Below are 17840 nucleotides of genomic sequence, written 5' to 3'. Positions count from 1 at the left end.
CTGAGACAGTGAAGGTGAGAGATGGTGGAAACTCAAATTATGGTGGTTGGATGGGGTCAAAGAGAAGACAGACTGGAAAACACTTGATGGGTAAAATAAGACTTTACAATCTAGTGGTTATGGGGAACAAATAAAAGATTTCAGGAACAACTGGAGGTCCCTGGTAGGTGTACCTGGATGGAGAGCAGTCCCATCTATCAAGGCAGGCAATTCTGGAAGAGGTACTGACTGGAGGAGAAGGTTTTTTGAGTTCAGGTTGGGACTTGGTTTGTGTGAAGTCTTACGGGGTATCCAGTTAGAGTAGTCACATAGACCATTGCATGGATGGTTCTAAATCTCAGAAAAGAATTCTGGAATGAGCATAAATTAAGGGCTCAAAAGTCTAAAGCAAGGACTACATGCCATAGGAATGGAGGAGAAATGCAGAGTGAACATCCAAAGTGATAGGAGGTAAACCAGATGTATGGTATCCCTGGAGCCAAGGGGATAGAGGGAAGTTTCAAGAAGGGTAGAGTGGCCAACTCAATTGACTGCTGCCAGATACCAAGTAAGATGAAGATTGGAAGGTGTCCATTGGGCCTCATGACTTGAAGGTCACATTGGTAGGCTCAACAAGAGCTGTTGTTGCTGGGGGTACTTCCTCACTAAGCAGCATGTCCGCTTTCCCTGGGCCCTCCCCATCACACCACTCAATTCCTCTGCTTACCCGCACTTCTCTGTTTCCAGAACTTTCCATTTGCTTATGTTTCATTGCCTGGGTTAGCCCCCACCACCTCTGCAATCACAGGTCACCTGACTGGGTCCGTTCTGTGGCCCAGCACCTAGACTGATGCCCAGTGTGGGGAGGCCTCATTCTGATGGACCTCTGAGTCTCGGCACTCCCTCTGGAATGTATAAACAGCTGTAGAAGGGCCAGACAGGTTTTTTATATTAACCTCCCTCTTTTTCATGTGAGTACCCTGCAGCCAGAGATTTTTTCCTTCCTCAGTGAGCATACAACATGTCCCCGAACTCATGAAAGAATTTATTGTATGACATAGACAAGGACAAAATGTAAAATGGCAAAGCAGAGAGGACCTCAATGCCCCAACTTTGAATGTCCGAAATATTTGTGTTCTTCCCCACCCCAAATGCTTTCTCTGGTATGAAGACAGATATTCCTCAAATGAGAGCTGTTCTCTAGGAATAAGTGAGATACTTTATGAACTCATTTAACTCTTTAAGACATCAAGGACATGGGAGAACAGAATCAGGAATTTGGTTGAAATGAACCATGCCTGACGAATCTTTGTGGCTCTGCGTGAGGGGCAGATTTCTGCAGCGTTGGCTTTCGAGCAATGCTTTGCCAATTTTAACATGTATATGAAGCCCTGGGACCTTGTTAAAATGCACCTTCTGATTCCACAGGTCTGGGGTGAGCCTGGGAACCTACATTCCTAATCAGCTCCCAAGCAGTGCCCGTGCAGCTCCTCTGGGGACCACACTAAAGGTGCTTAAAGGTGGCAAGGCCCCAGACTGTACTATTTTCCTATAGGCCAGCATAGAGACACACGTCCCTGGACTTGTCCTGAGCTGCCTTCCTTTTTTTTTTTTAAAAAAAAGATTTTACTTCTCAGAGTAAAGGGAACACAGGCAGGGGGAGCAGCAAGCAGAGGGAGAAGTGGGGCAGGGACTCTGATGTGGAACTTGATGCCAGGACCCTGGGATCCTGACCTGAGCCAAAGGCAGACGTTAAACCAACTGAGCCACCCAGACATCCCTGTCCTGAAACTTCTTGACAACAGACCTTTCAGGTGTTGAGAATAAAAAAAACCACACAGATTTTTAAAAAAGTAGATACCTTAAAGAATAGATTTAAAGTAGATAAAAATAGAGGATTATTCCCATGTTATAGATAACGTGGCTGAAGGACACAGAGGTTAAATGACTTAGCCCAGGTGACAGAGCCCGTAGGTGGCAAAATGTCATAAGTTTCGTTCTCTTCTTTCCAAGTCAAATGCTCTGTCTCCTTTATCAGAACTTTTCTCCCTCTATTTGTGTGTTCATCCCTCCATTCATTCCACAAGGGTTTCTGAAGCAACTTTGTGGGGGTGGGGGTGTGTGCCTTCTCAAACTACTGCAGCTGTCCCTGCTGTCTGTGCTCATTCCCGCCAGCTCCAGTCTTCCCTTTGAAAAGCAACTTCCGCCATCACGCTCGCCATGTACTGGGTCATCCTCAGTCCCCACTGTGAGTGGGGAAAATGCAGACATTCAGGAAGAAAATTGATATTCAGACTCCTAGAGTAATATCAAAAAAGACCCTTTAACATTTTGTCATTGGACACAGAAAGTAGACTTCGGAAAGGTAGTTTTTATCAAGAACTCGAGCTGTCTTCTTCAAACTCAGATAGCATGAGTCATCCTCATTGTCTTGGTTCTTGACAGCTTTTGGTATTTCTCGACCTGCTTCAGAACATTATATGCCAGTTCTACCAAAGGAGCTCCTCTGAGGGGGTGCCTCACCAATTTCAGAGGGAGGAGAGTAATTAGGAACAATTAGGGATGCTCTGAAACTGACTAGTGGCTCTTTGTGCGGGTCTAATTCTAAGGAATGATGACTCCATTCAAAGCAGGTGGTGCGGACACCTGCAGCCATTTGCAGCGATTCTATTTTAAGTTATGACGGGGAGTAGGGAAAAAACCTCTCCAGAAATATCTGTGTGTGAAAAACGTATGATTTGAATGCTCCTGGGACCATCTCAGAACAGCTGAGTCCATGTCTAAGTACTTATCACAGTGTGTTCCATTCCTCAAACCTTGGGAAACCCCCCACCCCCAACACGTGCAGAATCTGGAATGATTGCAGGGAGAGCTGACTGGCTCAGATAGGGAAGGGGTCCTAAGATGTCTCTAGACTCACCCTGACACCTGGGGTTCTCATGAAACATTTGAGGTCAACAACGCTAGGGACGACCTTGAATATTCTCACCCTTCTGGTGTCCTTGGGTGACTCTGCTTAATAGGAATATTTTAGTAAATTGCTCAGTGAGGTTAAAATTCCTTTATAACATAAATAATCTGCTCCATCTCTCTCTGTTCTAAGTTTTCGGTCTTTGGTTTCCTCTGTGGGCAGACAAGGGCTATCAGGCTGTCTCAGACAAGCAGGGTGTTACTTGTTCACGCCAGAAGACCATACTCAGGAACGTGTCTGTAAAATGATAAAGCCTTCCAATTGAAATTGTTTCTCCTTGAAAGACCTGCAAACATTTTATTATATATATTTTTTATCTCTCATAGCCCTGTGGAGAATATGGTAACGTTCTCTCCATTTTGCAGCCAAGAAACTGGGAGTTACTATGACAGGAATGTATAGCTTCATAAAGGGTGATAAACTCCTTTGTAAATAAATTAAGCAGAATGTCCATTTGCACCTGCCAGTTTCCACCTCGGCCTTTCTGGGTGCCATTCCCCCATCCCTGCCTGCCCCCACATTCGGGTGCCCGAACTGGCCCGTCTTCTGGCAGCAGAGCTCTGTTCTTGGTCAAGCCCAAGCTGCTCCCTTTCTTCAGCCTCTACATTTTCTATTGACCCCACTGCACTCTTGTCTAGGCCTTCCCAGCTATTTGCGTGAATGCTGTACATTTAGAAGAAAGAATCTTGAAGTATTATTAAATATCCTGCTGGTTATTAGAGATAGAGATACAATCACATTAACTGTAATTCTTACAACACATTTTTTTCCTGAATGAAGTTCTGCTATTTCCTTTGCTGATTTCATTCACTTGCCTAAAATCAAGTTTTTATACAAACAGACAATTGTGCTAACTTTTGGATTCGTCAATAACAACAGGAGAAAGGCTTCTCTGAGAACTTGACTATTACCAGTTCATGATATATATATATATAAAATGTCCTTTGGTTTCTTACTAAATTTTAGATAATTTTTGCACAGGAGAGCATAGTGTTCAAGAACGTAGACTGTTGACTTACATTTGGGTTCAGATTCTAGTTCCATAGCTAACTAGGAAGATCTGGAGCAAGTAAATCAGCTTCTCAGAGGCTTGGTTGCTTGATCTGCAAAATGGAATGAACCATACCCACCTCCGAAGATCCTCGTGAGTTTTAAGCAAAGATAATGCAGGCTCAGTGCTACTTAGTGCACAGTCTGGCAAGCAGTAGTGTTCAAAGAACAGTTGTGGTGGCTGTCGATGGTGATGATGGTGGGGGTGACAATAATTGTAACCAGCCGTGGAGATGGGGCAGTCTCCTGGAGGAGATAATTCTAAAAATAGACAAATCAAGTATGTGTTGAAATCTCTTTCAAAACACTTTCAAACAGACTTGAGACGGTGGCGAACCAGCACCGAGGGGAATTTTGGGGCATCCTGGAAACCCCTTAGTGGTTACAGGTCCCGTGGCATCTACCCACTGCAGCACAAATCTATGATCCATGCATAGATCATGGGTAGCAATAAGATATTTTACTGACTTTATTTTAAAGATTTTATTTATTTATTTATTTAAGAGACAGAGAGAAATCATGAGCAAGGGGGTGGTGTAGAGGAAGAAGCAGAATCTCTGCTGAGCTAGGGGCCTGAGGAAGGACTCGATCCCAGAACCCTGGGATCATGACCTAAGCGGAAGGCAGAAGCTCAAACAACTCAGCCACCCAAGGGCCCGCAGTGTGATAGTTTAAACAAACTAAAATACCTGAACATTGACACAGGAAAATAGCTATTAAGTGGCCCCTGGCAACTTTGAATTCAACATTTAGAAACTTATAGAAGCAAAAGAGATTTTTCAAAAGATAAATTGTTTTGACCCCTGATATCTAAATATGTTGAGCACATACTAACTTCAGGAAAGGCATTCCAAGTCCTGGCCAACTCTTGGCATTTTTAGTATTTTTATGCTTTTCTAGAAGGAGGCAAAAACAAAGATAGAGAGGGACTTGGGCAGTGTGAGCCCATTAGCTTAATGTCTAAACTGGAGAAATGTGAAAAAATGATTTTCAAGATTTAATGATTTTTAAGAACAAATGGTGGGCTCCAGTCTGGTGGAGTTCATGGAATCTTGGAGGCTAAATATATTACCTCATCCAAGATTGTCATTTTACAGATGAAGAACGTGGGGCCAGAGAAGCTGAGTGAGGTATCCACAGAGCCCACCTCAAGTTAGTGACATGCTGACAAGAAGAAGCGCTTAATCCCGAGCCTAATAATCTTTCATCAGCTCACTTCTCCTGGGCCCCTTATAAAGAACAGCAAAAAACATCGGCAGTCATAACGTAAAGTCAATATTAATTTTGCTACATGGGCAGAAAGAATCTCTTTCTTTTTCTTGAGGTAGTTAAAATTCCTTCCTAAAGTTTTTTCATTTTATTTATTCATTTAGAGATATAATAAAGGTACATGTGAACCTTCATATAAATGACAGCAAATTAATGGAGTCTAAACTAAAGAAATTTCTTTCTAGTTCAAGCAACAACAGTGATACTCAGAAAATGGCTCTCATGTCCCACAGGACTTTGTATGTGTCAGTGGGAGGTCAAATGGGTTAAAGCGTGGAATGAGCTTAGAGCAGGGATGTTGGCGATGACAGATAATAATGTTGCTGAGGCCCTTGGAAATGACTATGCATTTCTGAATGAGGATTAGTATATTACTCTGGGGTCAGCCACAAGCATGATGGAGTAAACAAGGCTCTAGACCAAGGTTGCCCAATAGAATTGCAATGCAAGCCACACATGTAAAGCTGTTTGAGTTGTCTTGTAGTCACATTACAAAAAAAAACAAAACAAAAAAAACCAGATGATATTAATTTTAATAATGTTTCATTTAACCCAACATATACAAAAATTATGATTTCAATATGCAATTTTAAAATGTATTAATGAGACACTTTACAATTTATTTTTTTATATTATCTTCAAAATCCAGTGTATTCAATACCTTTACAGACCATCTCAATTCAGACCAGCCCCATCTCAAGTCCTCCATAGCCGTGTGTGCTTAGGGCTCTGTGTGGGACCGTGTTGCTCTAATCCTATTCACTTGCCAGCCTAATTTCACAAAAGCAACTGCTTTCGTCCTTTCTGAAGGTGCATGTGGTTTTTCTTGGCTCTTTCTTCCTTGTTATAAGATTAGTCGGCAGTGCCCAGGCCCATCACAGTTAAGTAGAAATACATTATACATTTAAATTTGAGTTATGGTACATATACGCAAGAGCTAAGCTGAATATTTAGCGCTCTCTAAAAACAGTTCGCTTCAAAAGTAATAGAATATTTTTCTTGAGTTGGTTTCTTTATATTTGCAGTTCAGTAAATGTGGTGAATGGTATTGTTCTTGTCGAGGAAGGTTTGTTTATTTCTTCACTTTGATAAGGTAAAACTTTATTGCTTTCTGTGAGAAGTATTTAGGCGAATCTTTTTAAAAACATGATTTATGATTCATGATTTATTTGGTTCAGTAAACATTAATTGTTCCCAGGGAGCATGATCAGGTTGTTGCAACAATGATTTTGCTGATGGAAAGTTTGTTAGTGAACAGAGCATATGTCTTACAGATATTCCTTGAACTGCTTATCAAGGCCATTAGCAAAGGTGTTATGGTAGAAAGAAGCTGCATATTGCTTTACGCAGTTGGAAGCAACTGAAATTATGTTGCACCGAAAGCTACATAAATAATTGCCAATCAGGGGCACCTGGGTGGCTCAGTGGGTTAAAGCCTCTGCCTTCAGCTCAGGTCATGATCCCAGGGTCCTAGGATTGAGCCCTGCATCAGGCTCTGCTGCTCAGCGGGGAAGCCTGCCTCCTCCTTTCTCCATCTCTACCTGCCTCTCTGCCTAATTGTGATCTCCATCTGCCAAATAAATAAGTAAAATCCTTAAAAAAATTGTTAATCAGATGGAAGAGTTTGTGTTACTTCTAAAAACATAGAGTAAGGTCATAAGGCTAACATTACGAGGAATAGCCTCATCACTTATTTTTAATTTTTTTAAATTTTTTATTTATTTTCAGCATAACAGTATTCATTATTTTTGCATCACATCCAATGCTCCAAAATGTTGGTCTTTATCAATTTTGAAATGTTACTTCTTCGTTTAGTGTTAGGTTACATGATGCACGAGTACACACCTTTCTCTCTTGTAAATTTCACAAAGAAGCTACGGAAACTTTGAGTTGAATTCATGCTTTGTGGTTCAATTTATAAAAGAACTCAGTATTTCTGGACCTTAATTTTCTTATCTGCAAAAGGTGTAGACTAAAAAAAGCTAAAAGTGAGTGAATACGTTTAGCTGAACACTTTACATGTCCCTACCCTTCTAATTCTCTATTCCCACCGGGCATGGTATCATGTCTCCATCTTACACAGGAGAGGGTGGCGTCTGCCCAGGAGCACAAAGACAGGGATGGAGCCATCATTCAAGCCCAGGCTGGAGCTCGCCAGGGGAATTTCTTTGATACTTGAAATCACAGGGAGAAAAAGAGGCTTGGTAGAATTACTTAGAAGACCGGATATGAGGAAGTTGAGAGGCAAAGTGGAGGGCTTGTGGGGTAGGAAAGGAAAAAATGAAACAAGATGGGATTGGGAGGGAGACAAACCATAAGAGACTCTTAATCTCACAAAACAAACTGAGGGTTTCCTGGGGGAGAGGGGTAGGGAGAGGGTGGTTGGGTTTTGGACATTGGGGAAGGTATGTGCTATGGTGAGTGCTGTGAAGTGTGTAAACCTGGCGATTCACAGACCTGTACCCCTGGGGCTAATAATACATTATATGATAATAAAAAATTTAAAATTAAAAAAAAGGAATTACTTAGAAGAATTATTTAAAGATACATTTTTAGAAAAATACTCTTTCTGCTTAGAAGTCATTAGATAGGCTCACTAGGATATTAGGCAATTCTGTGCTAGTCTAAAAACCAAGGCCATCCTTGACTTTAAGAAGTCAAACCAGGACTGTGGAGTCTTTTCTGGTGAGGTGACAAGGTTGGTCTCTGGAAAACAAGTGGTCAGGACCTGAGTTAAAGGAGGGATTGACTTAATTGCCTCCAAGTCTCCTTACCTCTCGGGCCTCGTGTGACTCTTGACACAGGTTGAAGGGCAGAGCTGCTGTGCCCTGATCCGGGGTCCACATAGCGAAAGCCAGGCAATGGCAGTTCATTGGTAAGAAGACTATGTGGTGATGGCTGTGGAGATAAAGCAGTGCAACAAAGTCTTCTAAGCCTCAATGCAACATGAGTCTTTGCAGAATGGACTACCTCACGGTGAATGTTTCCCATCTTCATCTTGTTCTTTCTGGAATTTACTTGGCTTCAGAATCCTTAAAATTCCACCATGGCTAGAGACCGTTGATGATATGGAGTGGGGAGAGTTCCAAACATTGGAGAAGTGAAGAAGGTAGAGGGTAGAAAGGGCGAGGGAATGGGAGAGAGGGTGGGAGGGAGGGAACGAATATGATGGCAGGATAACAACACTCAGCGATGAAGGCTAGAATGAAGGCTTTGTTAGGGTAGTCTGCTACACCACTGAGATAATCAGGGCTAAAATAGCTCAGATTCCCCCTCATGTTCCCCCGCCCCCACCCCCTCCACCCTTGGGGTCAAGCTTGTTTTCAGTGTTGCAAAGAGGACCACAGAGAAAAGTTTAAAACGTTTATGTCAGTGGAAGTGTTCAGCTTCTTGGGAAAGTGTTCAGCTTTTTGGCAAAGCCACTGAATGGAGAGATTACCTCCAAGTGTGACCTGGACAAGGGAGTAGCAAGGCGAGCGTCTAGTCCCGGGGTTAAAGCGCTAAACACCATTTCTGAGCCCTCTGTGTACAAGTGGTGGAGACATTTTTATCAGCGAGTCGGTGATCAGTCTTCTCAGAGTGCTTTGACTCTGCTAAATGTCCGGAGGGCAACATTTAAGAAGGGTGTTTCTCTGGGTTTCATTTATTTATACCAGCTTTTTAAAAAAAGCAACATTTGCTTTCTGTTTTCCGAATTTCAGCTCTCTCACAGTGTAGAGTGCTCCTTATATCAAATGTCTGTTGTGTGTCCAGGTAAATGGAATACATCCTGCCAAAAGTAAAAAAGGCTCTGGTCATCTATTCAATCAGGGGAAACACAGATAAGAAAGAAAGTGTTTCATTCGGTCCCTCACGCTCAGCATCTCCATATTGTTCAATTGTTACCCGTCGGTCTCCCAAGACACACAGTGTATTGACTGAGATAAGAAAGCCTCCATTCTTGTGTGCCTGCTGTCAGTAAAGCTATTGAAAGAAATCACATCGATCTAAATTTGACTCCAAGTGGAAGGGAAGAGGGTCATCTGAACCGGGACCGTGAATAATGTCACTGTGCCAATGATAGATTTTTCCTTCCTTCCTGTCCTGCTAGAGCTAGTGCCTCACCTCCAAACACTCTCTCCTCTGGGTGCCTATCAGAGTAACCCCACATCTGTTTGTTCCTCTCACACTGGGTAACTGAAACAATATTTCCACAAGAGAAGTACAGTTCCTGAATATTTGCTCATAGTCCCTGGCATATATCAGGAGACATTCTCAAACATTTCTTGCTATAAGTGAGAAAAAATAAATGATTTTTGTTTGAAAATTCAATATTTGACAATTTGTGGATTTTTTTTTTTTTTTCCCGCATAGGTACTCCCCAAATAGGGGTGGGGAAAGTTTGGAAACAAATCCAATACTTGTTAAAGTCACAGACAATGATTTGGATGGATAACAATTTTCAAGAACCCCCCTCCCAAAAAAACCCCCCAAACCAGTGGCACAAAAAACCAGTGGCACAAAAAACCCGGAGATAGGATGGAGATCTGAGCCAAATTTAAAAATAAGAAATTGAATCTTCAACCACGCACCTTCAAGATGGAAGAGAAACGGTTTATCAGCAGCATATGCAAATATAACTAAATTTTCCTCAGTGATGTTGTTTGAGTGCCAGAAAGGCTAATGCGATTCTAGGTGCATTTTCTATGCTTCCACAGAAACATAGAGCGAGGGGAAAAAAAGGGAAGCAATAACTTCCCTCCGTTTTGAGGTGACACCCTGTGGGCAACGAGTTGATAAAGAGATGTGGGAGAGCGTCCCAGGGGTAATTTTAGAAATCTTGGCAAATCTAACAAGAGGAATCGGTTAGCCTCGGTGATGGCCGGGAGAGGGTTGAGGGTGTCATGCAACCAATGGGAGTTTGCAACTTGGTGAGTGGCCAGTAGAAACTGCACCCAGGTGAGTGGTCACACAAAGGAAACTTGACCTGCAACAAGTAAGGAGATCCCAAGGGTATAACTTCCAAAGGCGTGACTCCCCAAGCAAGGGCAGATAGGCTTCTTTTAGGTGGGGTTGGGGTGAATATTTAAAAGGCAGATCCTTGTCACCCTATGTAGGGGTGGGCATAAGGTTGAACACGCCTATCCGTAATTTGTATGTTTTGTAAATGAGGCTTGTGCTCCTCCTTGGGATCACGAGAGGAAGGTAGCTGTCGGTAGTTCTGGACATCACTCCAGGGCCCTTCTGTGCAGACGTGAGGAGGGCGTTTGGCTCAAGCTGGTCTGGGTGGTCTGGGCAGGTTGGAGGTCTTGTTAGGGCAGTGGCTGTCACTGGAGGAGGGGTTTCCGGTTTTATGTGCCTGAGTCAAGAGGAGAGCTGGAAAGAAGAGCTTAAGGAAAAATGCGGGACAAAAGTCAGTGCGTATAAGCAGGTGCACAGTGAAAGGGCAGGTCTTGGGGTCTAGCTGGCAACGAGAGCACTAGATAAACACTTAAAGCCTGATTATGTGGACCAGGTGGGTTACACGGACACTGATGGCCGCAGCAGACAGAGCCAGAAATAGTATGTAGAAGCTGCAAAAAGATGGGTTTGAGTTCAGGGAAAGCAAGAACTTTCTTCCAATTATTTTTTTTTCAAGATTTTATTTATTTATTTGACAGACAGAGATCACAAGTAGGCAGGGAGGCAGGCAGAGAGAGAGAGAGAGAGAGGAGGAAGCAGGCTCCCCGCTGAGCAGAGAGCCTGATGTGGTGCTTGGTCCCAGGACCCTGGGATCATGACCTGAGTTAAAGGCAGAGGCTTTAACCCCGAAAGGAAGAACTTTCCAGTAGAGTTGCCTCTTTAGGGGCATGGAGGAGTGAGGTTCTCAAGTTGGAAGAAGTTCAAGAAGAGGCTGCATGACCCCTTACTGGGTCAGTCTCGATGGATCACTGAGGGGTCTTGTCTGGCTGTGGCTGTGATTCCCTGGCCCTGTGGTAAAATAGAGCCAACTGGCATGAAAGAAGGGACGTGCAGTGTAAGATCTCTGAAGCAGGACAGCCATCAGTATCTTCCACTCTCCCGGGGGCCCAAGGACAAAGCCTGCAACTGTCAGATGCCAAAGGGAGGTGGCTGAGGAGGCAGCTGTGTCCCTCTGGTATTCTTCAGACTTGTTTTAATGCATTCTGAGTTTTCAGATTTTCTTTTTTTAAAGAACTTATTTATTTCTTTGAGAGTGAAAAAGCACTGAGGGAGAGGGAGAAGCAGACGTCCCACTGAGCAGAGAGCCTGACTCGGGATTCGATCCCAGGACCCTGAGATCAGGACCTGAGCCAAAGGCAGCCACTTACTCGACTGAGCACCCAAGCGCCCCGAGCTTTCAGCTTTTCTGTTACTGATATAAATCTATCACTCTACGCCACAGTCCACACACACACACACACACACACACACCCAAGCCCTTCGCTAAAGCAGGAGGAAATGCATAGGAAACACGTGAAAGAACTGAGCTAGACTCCAAGCTGGGGCTTCCTCTGCCCTGTCCCAGGAGTAAATGAATCTATTTCACTTTATCTTTTAAAGAAGTTTTATGTGTTTATTTGAGAGCAGGAGGTGGGGAGGAGGAACAGAGGGAGGAGAAAGAATCTTCAGAGATTCTGAGCCTAGTGCAGAGTTCACCATGGGGCGTGATCTCACGACCTGAGAGTCAGCAGCTTCTGAGCGACTGAGCCAGCCAGGTGCCCCTACATTTCACTTTCAGAGGTTAGGCTTGGTACCTAAAGTTGCACTGTTCGGACGGATTGATTTTTCTCATCAAAATCGACTGTTTGGAGACAGCTGTATGCATTTGCTGCTTAGTTTCTTTAAATGTTCTGTGGTACATACACAGCCTGAATGGAGATCAGAATCTCAGGCAGAAAGTTATTTTTGCAGCGAGGTGGAAGGAACATTAGATCATTCGGCTGAACCACTCTGCCACGGAGATCATAATAGCACCACTCCTTAGGGTTGTGAGAATGAAGTACGTTAATACATGTGAAGAACTTACCTCGATATCAAGTGCAAGCAAAACAAGTATTAGTGTTTTTATATACTGTTTTGGGAATCCTTTCGACCACCTCCAGGATTAGTAATTTGCCAGAAGGACTCATGGGCCCCAACAAAGCTGTTACGCTCAGTTATGGTTTGTTACAGTGAAAGAATACGGATTAAAGTCGGCAAAGGAGAAAGGTGCGCTGGGTGGAGGGCAGGTGCTCTGGACCCCTCGCACGCACGCGGCCCAGTTGTCCTGACAGAGCTTAATTCTCTCGGCAACGTGTGACAACACGCACCATGTGTGGCCAACCAGGGAAATTCACCCACGCCTTGGTGTCCAGGATTTTTGTGGGTGGGGAGGAGCCCGTCACCCGGACATGCAGTCCTCAGCTCCTCCTTCCCCACCTGCCACCGTGAGAGGTCAAACTGACATGGTGTGTCCCCACACCCGATGTACAAAAAAGGCATTCACAGTTAATCACGTTGTTGGCATGAACTAAGGCATGGCCCAAAGTCTCAGACACACAAAGACACTTCTCTCAGGTGGGGTACTCTGAGAACAGCCGGTCAAGGGACATTTGGAACAGCCGGTCAAGGGACATTTGGAATGGGGAGGCTTTGGGTGACTCAGGCTCCTGAGTGAACATTCAACCATCTTCTTAAGGCTTGAAATACTTTTTTTTTTTTTTTTTAAGTATGTGACCATTTATTGAGTGTTCATCACATGTATATCTCTTATAATCTTCTCTCTATGAGCTAGAAAATAATTTCAGTTTCAATCCACGTTGTAGACCCAAAAAAGAAGCTGTTATTATCCAGTATGAGAGGACATATCAGAAACTAAAGATCACTACTATCATTGCAATAATGGTGATGCTAGAATGCTCCAAGCATTCTTAACTAAAATTCCATGTCAAAGGCTTTGTGAGCATTACTAGTTTCAGTCCTTATCAACAATTGTGGAAGGGAGGGAATAGTTGTGATTTGCTGGTGAGAGAGTAAAGGTGCAGAGAATTTTAAAAACCCGCCCAAGGGCTCTTCAGTCAGTAAAGGGCAGAGTCTGCATTTACCGACCTGATTCCATGCCTCATAGTCTTAACATCACACACGATAGTTTGCTATGACATTGAAAAACAAGGGCTCTAAAAAGTATTAGGAAACATTAAAAAACTCCCAACAAGATTTATTTGATTTGATGCATCTCAAGATCCCCAGAATGTTTAGACACTGGCGGGGGGGGGGGGGGTTGGGGCAGAGTTGTGGTGAGAACACGTGTTGCTTTTACCGGACAGAGATCTCGGCCAAGAAAATTCTCAGATGCCTCTCCCCATAAAAGGCAAAAAAAAAAAAAAAAAAAAAAAAAGGCAAGAAAAAGAGAGATACCAAAAGGAGGAAAATTATATAGTTATTTTGAGTGTTTTGATTCTTAAGGGAAGCATAAAATCTGAATGTTGTCCAAGATTCCAACATTGTTGCCACCGTGAATTGTCTGTAATTGAATTTTTCTCCTTTCCATTTATTAGATCTCAGTCCGTGGTAGAAGCTGGGACCCTGAAACATGAGGAGAAGGGAGAGAATGACAACACTCAGCCCCTCCTGGCTCTGGACTGAACCCTGAGTCACCCCATGCTCTCGCAGATCGCCAGCCTGCAGTGGATCAGCCACCCAGGAAGCGCGTGTGCGCAACTGACCCACAGGGACACGTGCGTTCCGCTTGACACAAGGCCCTCCACTCCCGCCACCTAGTGATGACTGTCACCAGCCATTGGTCTGAGCAGCCAAAGTTGAACAAAGACTTGAGAGATTTTTTTTCTTTTTTTTTCTTTATGGTGAGGGGACTGGAGGTGAAGCAAGGCAGTCACGTCAACACGATTCCCCCTCCCCCGTATTTATGGTATTAAATGAACTGCAAAAAAGAAAACTAAATTTGATGCACACACCACATTAGTGCCAGGATTTTTCTGAGGTACCACAGAGACCCACTCTCAGTTTTGTGACTTAAGATTAAGTGCATTTCCAAGTAGATGTATGAGAAGGAAACTGTGCAGACCCAATTGTCAAGCTCAACGTAGTGCAAAGCCCCAAGACAGTAGTATCTCAAGTCATTTCCATTCTTAGTGAATTATTTTCTTTGACCTCATCACCAGCATCGGATTGTTCAGTCCAAGGGCATGTCCTTGTAGGTCTCGTTCTTCACAGAGTTTGCTTATTTTGAGAACCTGCAAGAACAATTTTGATGTCACATCTCTTGTCAGGCCACCAGCTGATTACCATGATCTGGCTTAAAAAAAAAAAGACACGCAACCTGAAATACGATTATTTCATCTTAATAACGTGACTTTCCACAGGCAACATGAGATTGTGGAGGGAGGGGTGGGGACTCATCGAAAACACATGTCAGTGATTAATGGATCCATTCAAATTACCGCACTTGGGTCACTACAGGCAAGAAAAGTGCTACAAAAGCATTTAATGCCCCCCACTCCCTCCCCACCCTCCCCCAGCCAGTTAAAGGTATGGAGAACGGAGCTGGCTGTTGCTGAGAGGGTAGGTACCAATTATGGAGGAAGACCCTTAATGATGGCTAAATATGCAAGTACTGACAATAAGAGAAGATTAGGAATGCGGGATAAAATGCCAAAGATCATTTTATTTCTTTGTCTATTCTCCTTAGAAATGGGAGTCCCCAACTATCCATTCAAAGGAAATTAAATAGAGATAAACAGGTAACACAGGATAGGATATCCTTACTCGCGCCACGTTTCCCAAAACCCGTTTGTGTTTAAGGCATCTCGTATCTTCCCAGCCATCCACATGACATGAGCATTAGTCAGCATGACCAGTTGGTGCTCAGTATCAAATAAAAGATATTTTAGTTGGGCAGAAAAATATGATTTTATGTTTTAAGGACTTGGGAGAATTAACTAAAAATTCAAAGAAAAGAGGTGATTCAACTGGCCATAATCAACCTAGGTAGATATTATTATTACTAATCTTTACCATTTAGTACATCTCTTTCTCAATGAATCTAGTGTTTCAATTTGTTTTCTACTGGCAGAGGAGAATAAGAGATGTAATTTTTGTATTCTACCCTTGAAATAAAATTGAAATAGAATTATAAATATTTCTTGACCAACTGGATCATGGTATACATAAAACCCATTCGTTTTGTGTAGACATTTCAAATAACAAAACAGTAACACTGAGATAACTCTACCCATGCAGTGACTGAAACACTTTTCTTATATTCCACACAGAATTCCATAGGGAAGAAAGATAAAGAATTAAAGTGAATTAGAAAATCTATGTTATGACCGGGTTTATAAAACAGTTGTGGGATCCAAGTATTTAAAATGCTACCGGAATCGATTATTGCCAACACTTTGCAACAGTAATAATTTTGGCTTTTCAATTGGCAATATAGAGAATCCTACTGTAGTGACCTGATTTTAAATACCATATTATAGTTATTAAGTTAAGAGCTAGTTTTTACTCTATGCCATGACTTCATTAAATGAATGTAAGATGATGGTTTAACACTGACAACTTATACTTTAAATTTCTTTATGTGTATGCAATATACATCCGAGAACCAAATTCAAGAACTGACATGAATGTTATTACATGAGCATTGGATTGTATTGTCCTTTGTCAGTCTTTCTTCTGTTCAATAAATACTGAAGGACAAAACTCCTTTTGATTTTTCAAGAGCTTGGTTTTTCTTTTGGACTGTGGTCATTAATTTGAAGACTTTCCTCACATGCTTCTTCATCTATTTGAGTGGGACTGTTTTTGGCAAAACAGAAGGGAACAGGACAAATATTTTGCAAACCTTTCTACCTGGAAGCTAATGTCAAGCAAAAAGAGTACATTTCAGTGGTAAAGAACTCTTTTTAAAAGAGATAAATTATCCTCCTTGTCCGTAGATGGAAAGGAAGCACAAGTGTTTTTTCTACCGATGAATGAAATCTGATAACTTGTCATTTCTTCAGCATTTTTGTTCATATTGGCTTAAAATTCAGGTGCACGAGCATCCCTACATTCGTATATGTAACATGTCTGGTTTGATTGGAAACATGAAATATTTAATACATTAATGTCCTTCTAAATTAATAATTTGATCATCTTTGGAATAAGTAGGCAAGACCATTTTTCCACAGTTGTTTCTATGCTGTGGGTAAGATTAGAGCTAACCTGTGGATAACAACTGCTACTTCTAAGCTCTACTTAAACGGCAGAAGTTTCTCAAGCCAGGGAAAGAGAAAAGTCTTTCGAACTCTTTCAGAGAAGGTGGTGATCCTGAACCCAGGACCAAGATACTGGCATTCTTGGGCTTCCGCTCTGCCATCCTTCGTATTTTTATAAAACTGTGATGGGAATCCATGTACAGGGATTTACAACAGGCAAAGAGACTCTGGATTCGGGGCCTGTCTCAGATGCCAAAGAGCCCAAGGAGCCAGATGTCCTGGCAGCTGCCTGTCTGCCTCATCCCGAGAGAAAATTTTTACTTTCAGTAATGTTACTTTTTTTTTTTTCAGTTCTAATTCTTGGCATTAAAAAAATTTACTGGTGACACTTTTTGTGACTCAATATAAAATGACTCTGTGTCCTGTTTCAGTGTGAAAAGCTCCTCTTAGAAAGACAGCATCTCCACCATTTGCATGGCTAGGAGAGACATTAAGACAATGGCTCTCAATGAAGGTAAGAAAGCAAACAGACTCAGTGGGTGGGAAGCAGTACAGGTAACAGACATCAGTGTAATTACATCTTTCCCCTTTGTATTAGGAAAATAAAATTGCTTCTTTATGAGTGTCTTTTACTAAACAGAATTAAAAGAGGGAATTCTGAGTTCAAGGGGGAAGTCACCATTAAGCCAGCTAGAAGTAAAGCATTTACACAGCTTATTATTAAACTCAACAAAAAAGTAGTGGTACATGATGAAAAACATGGCCTAGATGCCCTAGAAAAATATAATTGCATAGAAAAATTACAAACTGAAGTGATCCATTCACAGTTTCTACACGAATTCTCATTGTACACTGACTGAGGCCTCTTCAAAGGGGGAAAAATATCTTTGGCTGACAAGGCAGAAGCTCTCACGTCTTCACCGCAAATACGGCATCAGATGATGGGTGCTGTCGAGGGATGAAGGACAGCGGGGGGCTTTCAACGTGAACTGCAGCAAGGCAAAATATTCCATTTAGTGTCTTCTAACCCTAGGAGGAGCCTTAGAATTGGGAGAGCTGCCCATCAAGAGAATGATGGGCCGTCAAATTTAGAACCTCTGTCCCCACACCCAAGGAGAGAGAGCCAGCAGGCAGCTTCTCTCCAGTGTGTCCCAAGCCTGCACGACATGCTAAATCGCAGGAAGGCTGTGTCTCTGCTGGGGTGTCAGCTCTGGGTGCCACACATCCACGATGAAGATCAGTCGGAAAGACGCGGCGTCCTGCCACACCTCGTGCTCGAAAGAGTCATCAAAGATGAGCACCTTGCCTTCTTCCCATGTCCTGGAACAGAAAAACACGAATTCGGAGGTCTGAGAGTCAATCCCTGGATAGGTGGAGCTGGGCACTTTCAC

At 42.7% G+C, this 17840-nt stretch overlaps 2 protein-coding genes across 2 annotated transcripts in view; one reads left to right on the top strand and one right to left on the bottom strand.

Annotated features, from left to right (window-relative positions):
• Positions 1-14219, top strand: part of CLVS1 (clavesin 1) — a 179299-nt gene extending 165080 nt beyond the window's left edge. Inside the window, exon 6 of the mRNA XM_044245541.1 lies at positions 13786-14219. Coding sequence (XP_044101476.1) covers positions 13786-13873 — 88 coding nt within the window. The 3' untranslated portion in view covers positions 13874-14219. The remainder of the gene's footprint in view (positions 1-13785) is intronic.
• Positions 14220-14892: 673 nt separating this feature from the next.
• Positions 14893-17840, bottom strand: part of ASPH (aspartate beta-hydroxylase) — a 219291-nt gene continuing 216343 nt past the window's right edge. Inside the window, exon 25 of the mRNA XM_044245543.1 lies at positions 14893-17769. Coding sequence (XP_044101478.1) covers positions 17619-17769 — 151 coding nt within the window. The 3' untranslated portion in view covers positions 14893-17618. The remainder of the gene's footprint in view (positions 17770-17840) is intronic.

The sequence above is a fragment of the Neovison vison genome, chromosome 4 (assembly GCF_020171115.1).
Source record: "Neovison vison isolate M4711 chromosome 4, ASM_NN_V1, whole genome shotgun sequence".
NCBI lineage: Eukaryota > Metazoa > Chordata > Mammalia > Carnivora > Mustelidae > Neogale > Neogale vison.
The sequence above is the reverse complement of the archived record's forward strand: the minus strand, read 5'-3'. Positions and strand labels throughout refer to the sequence as shown.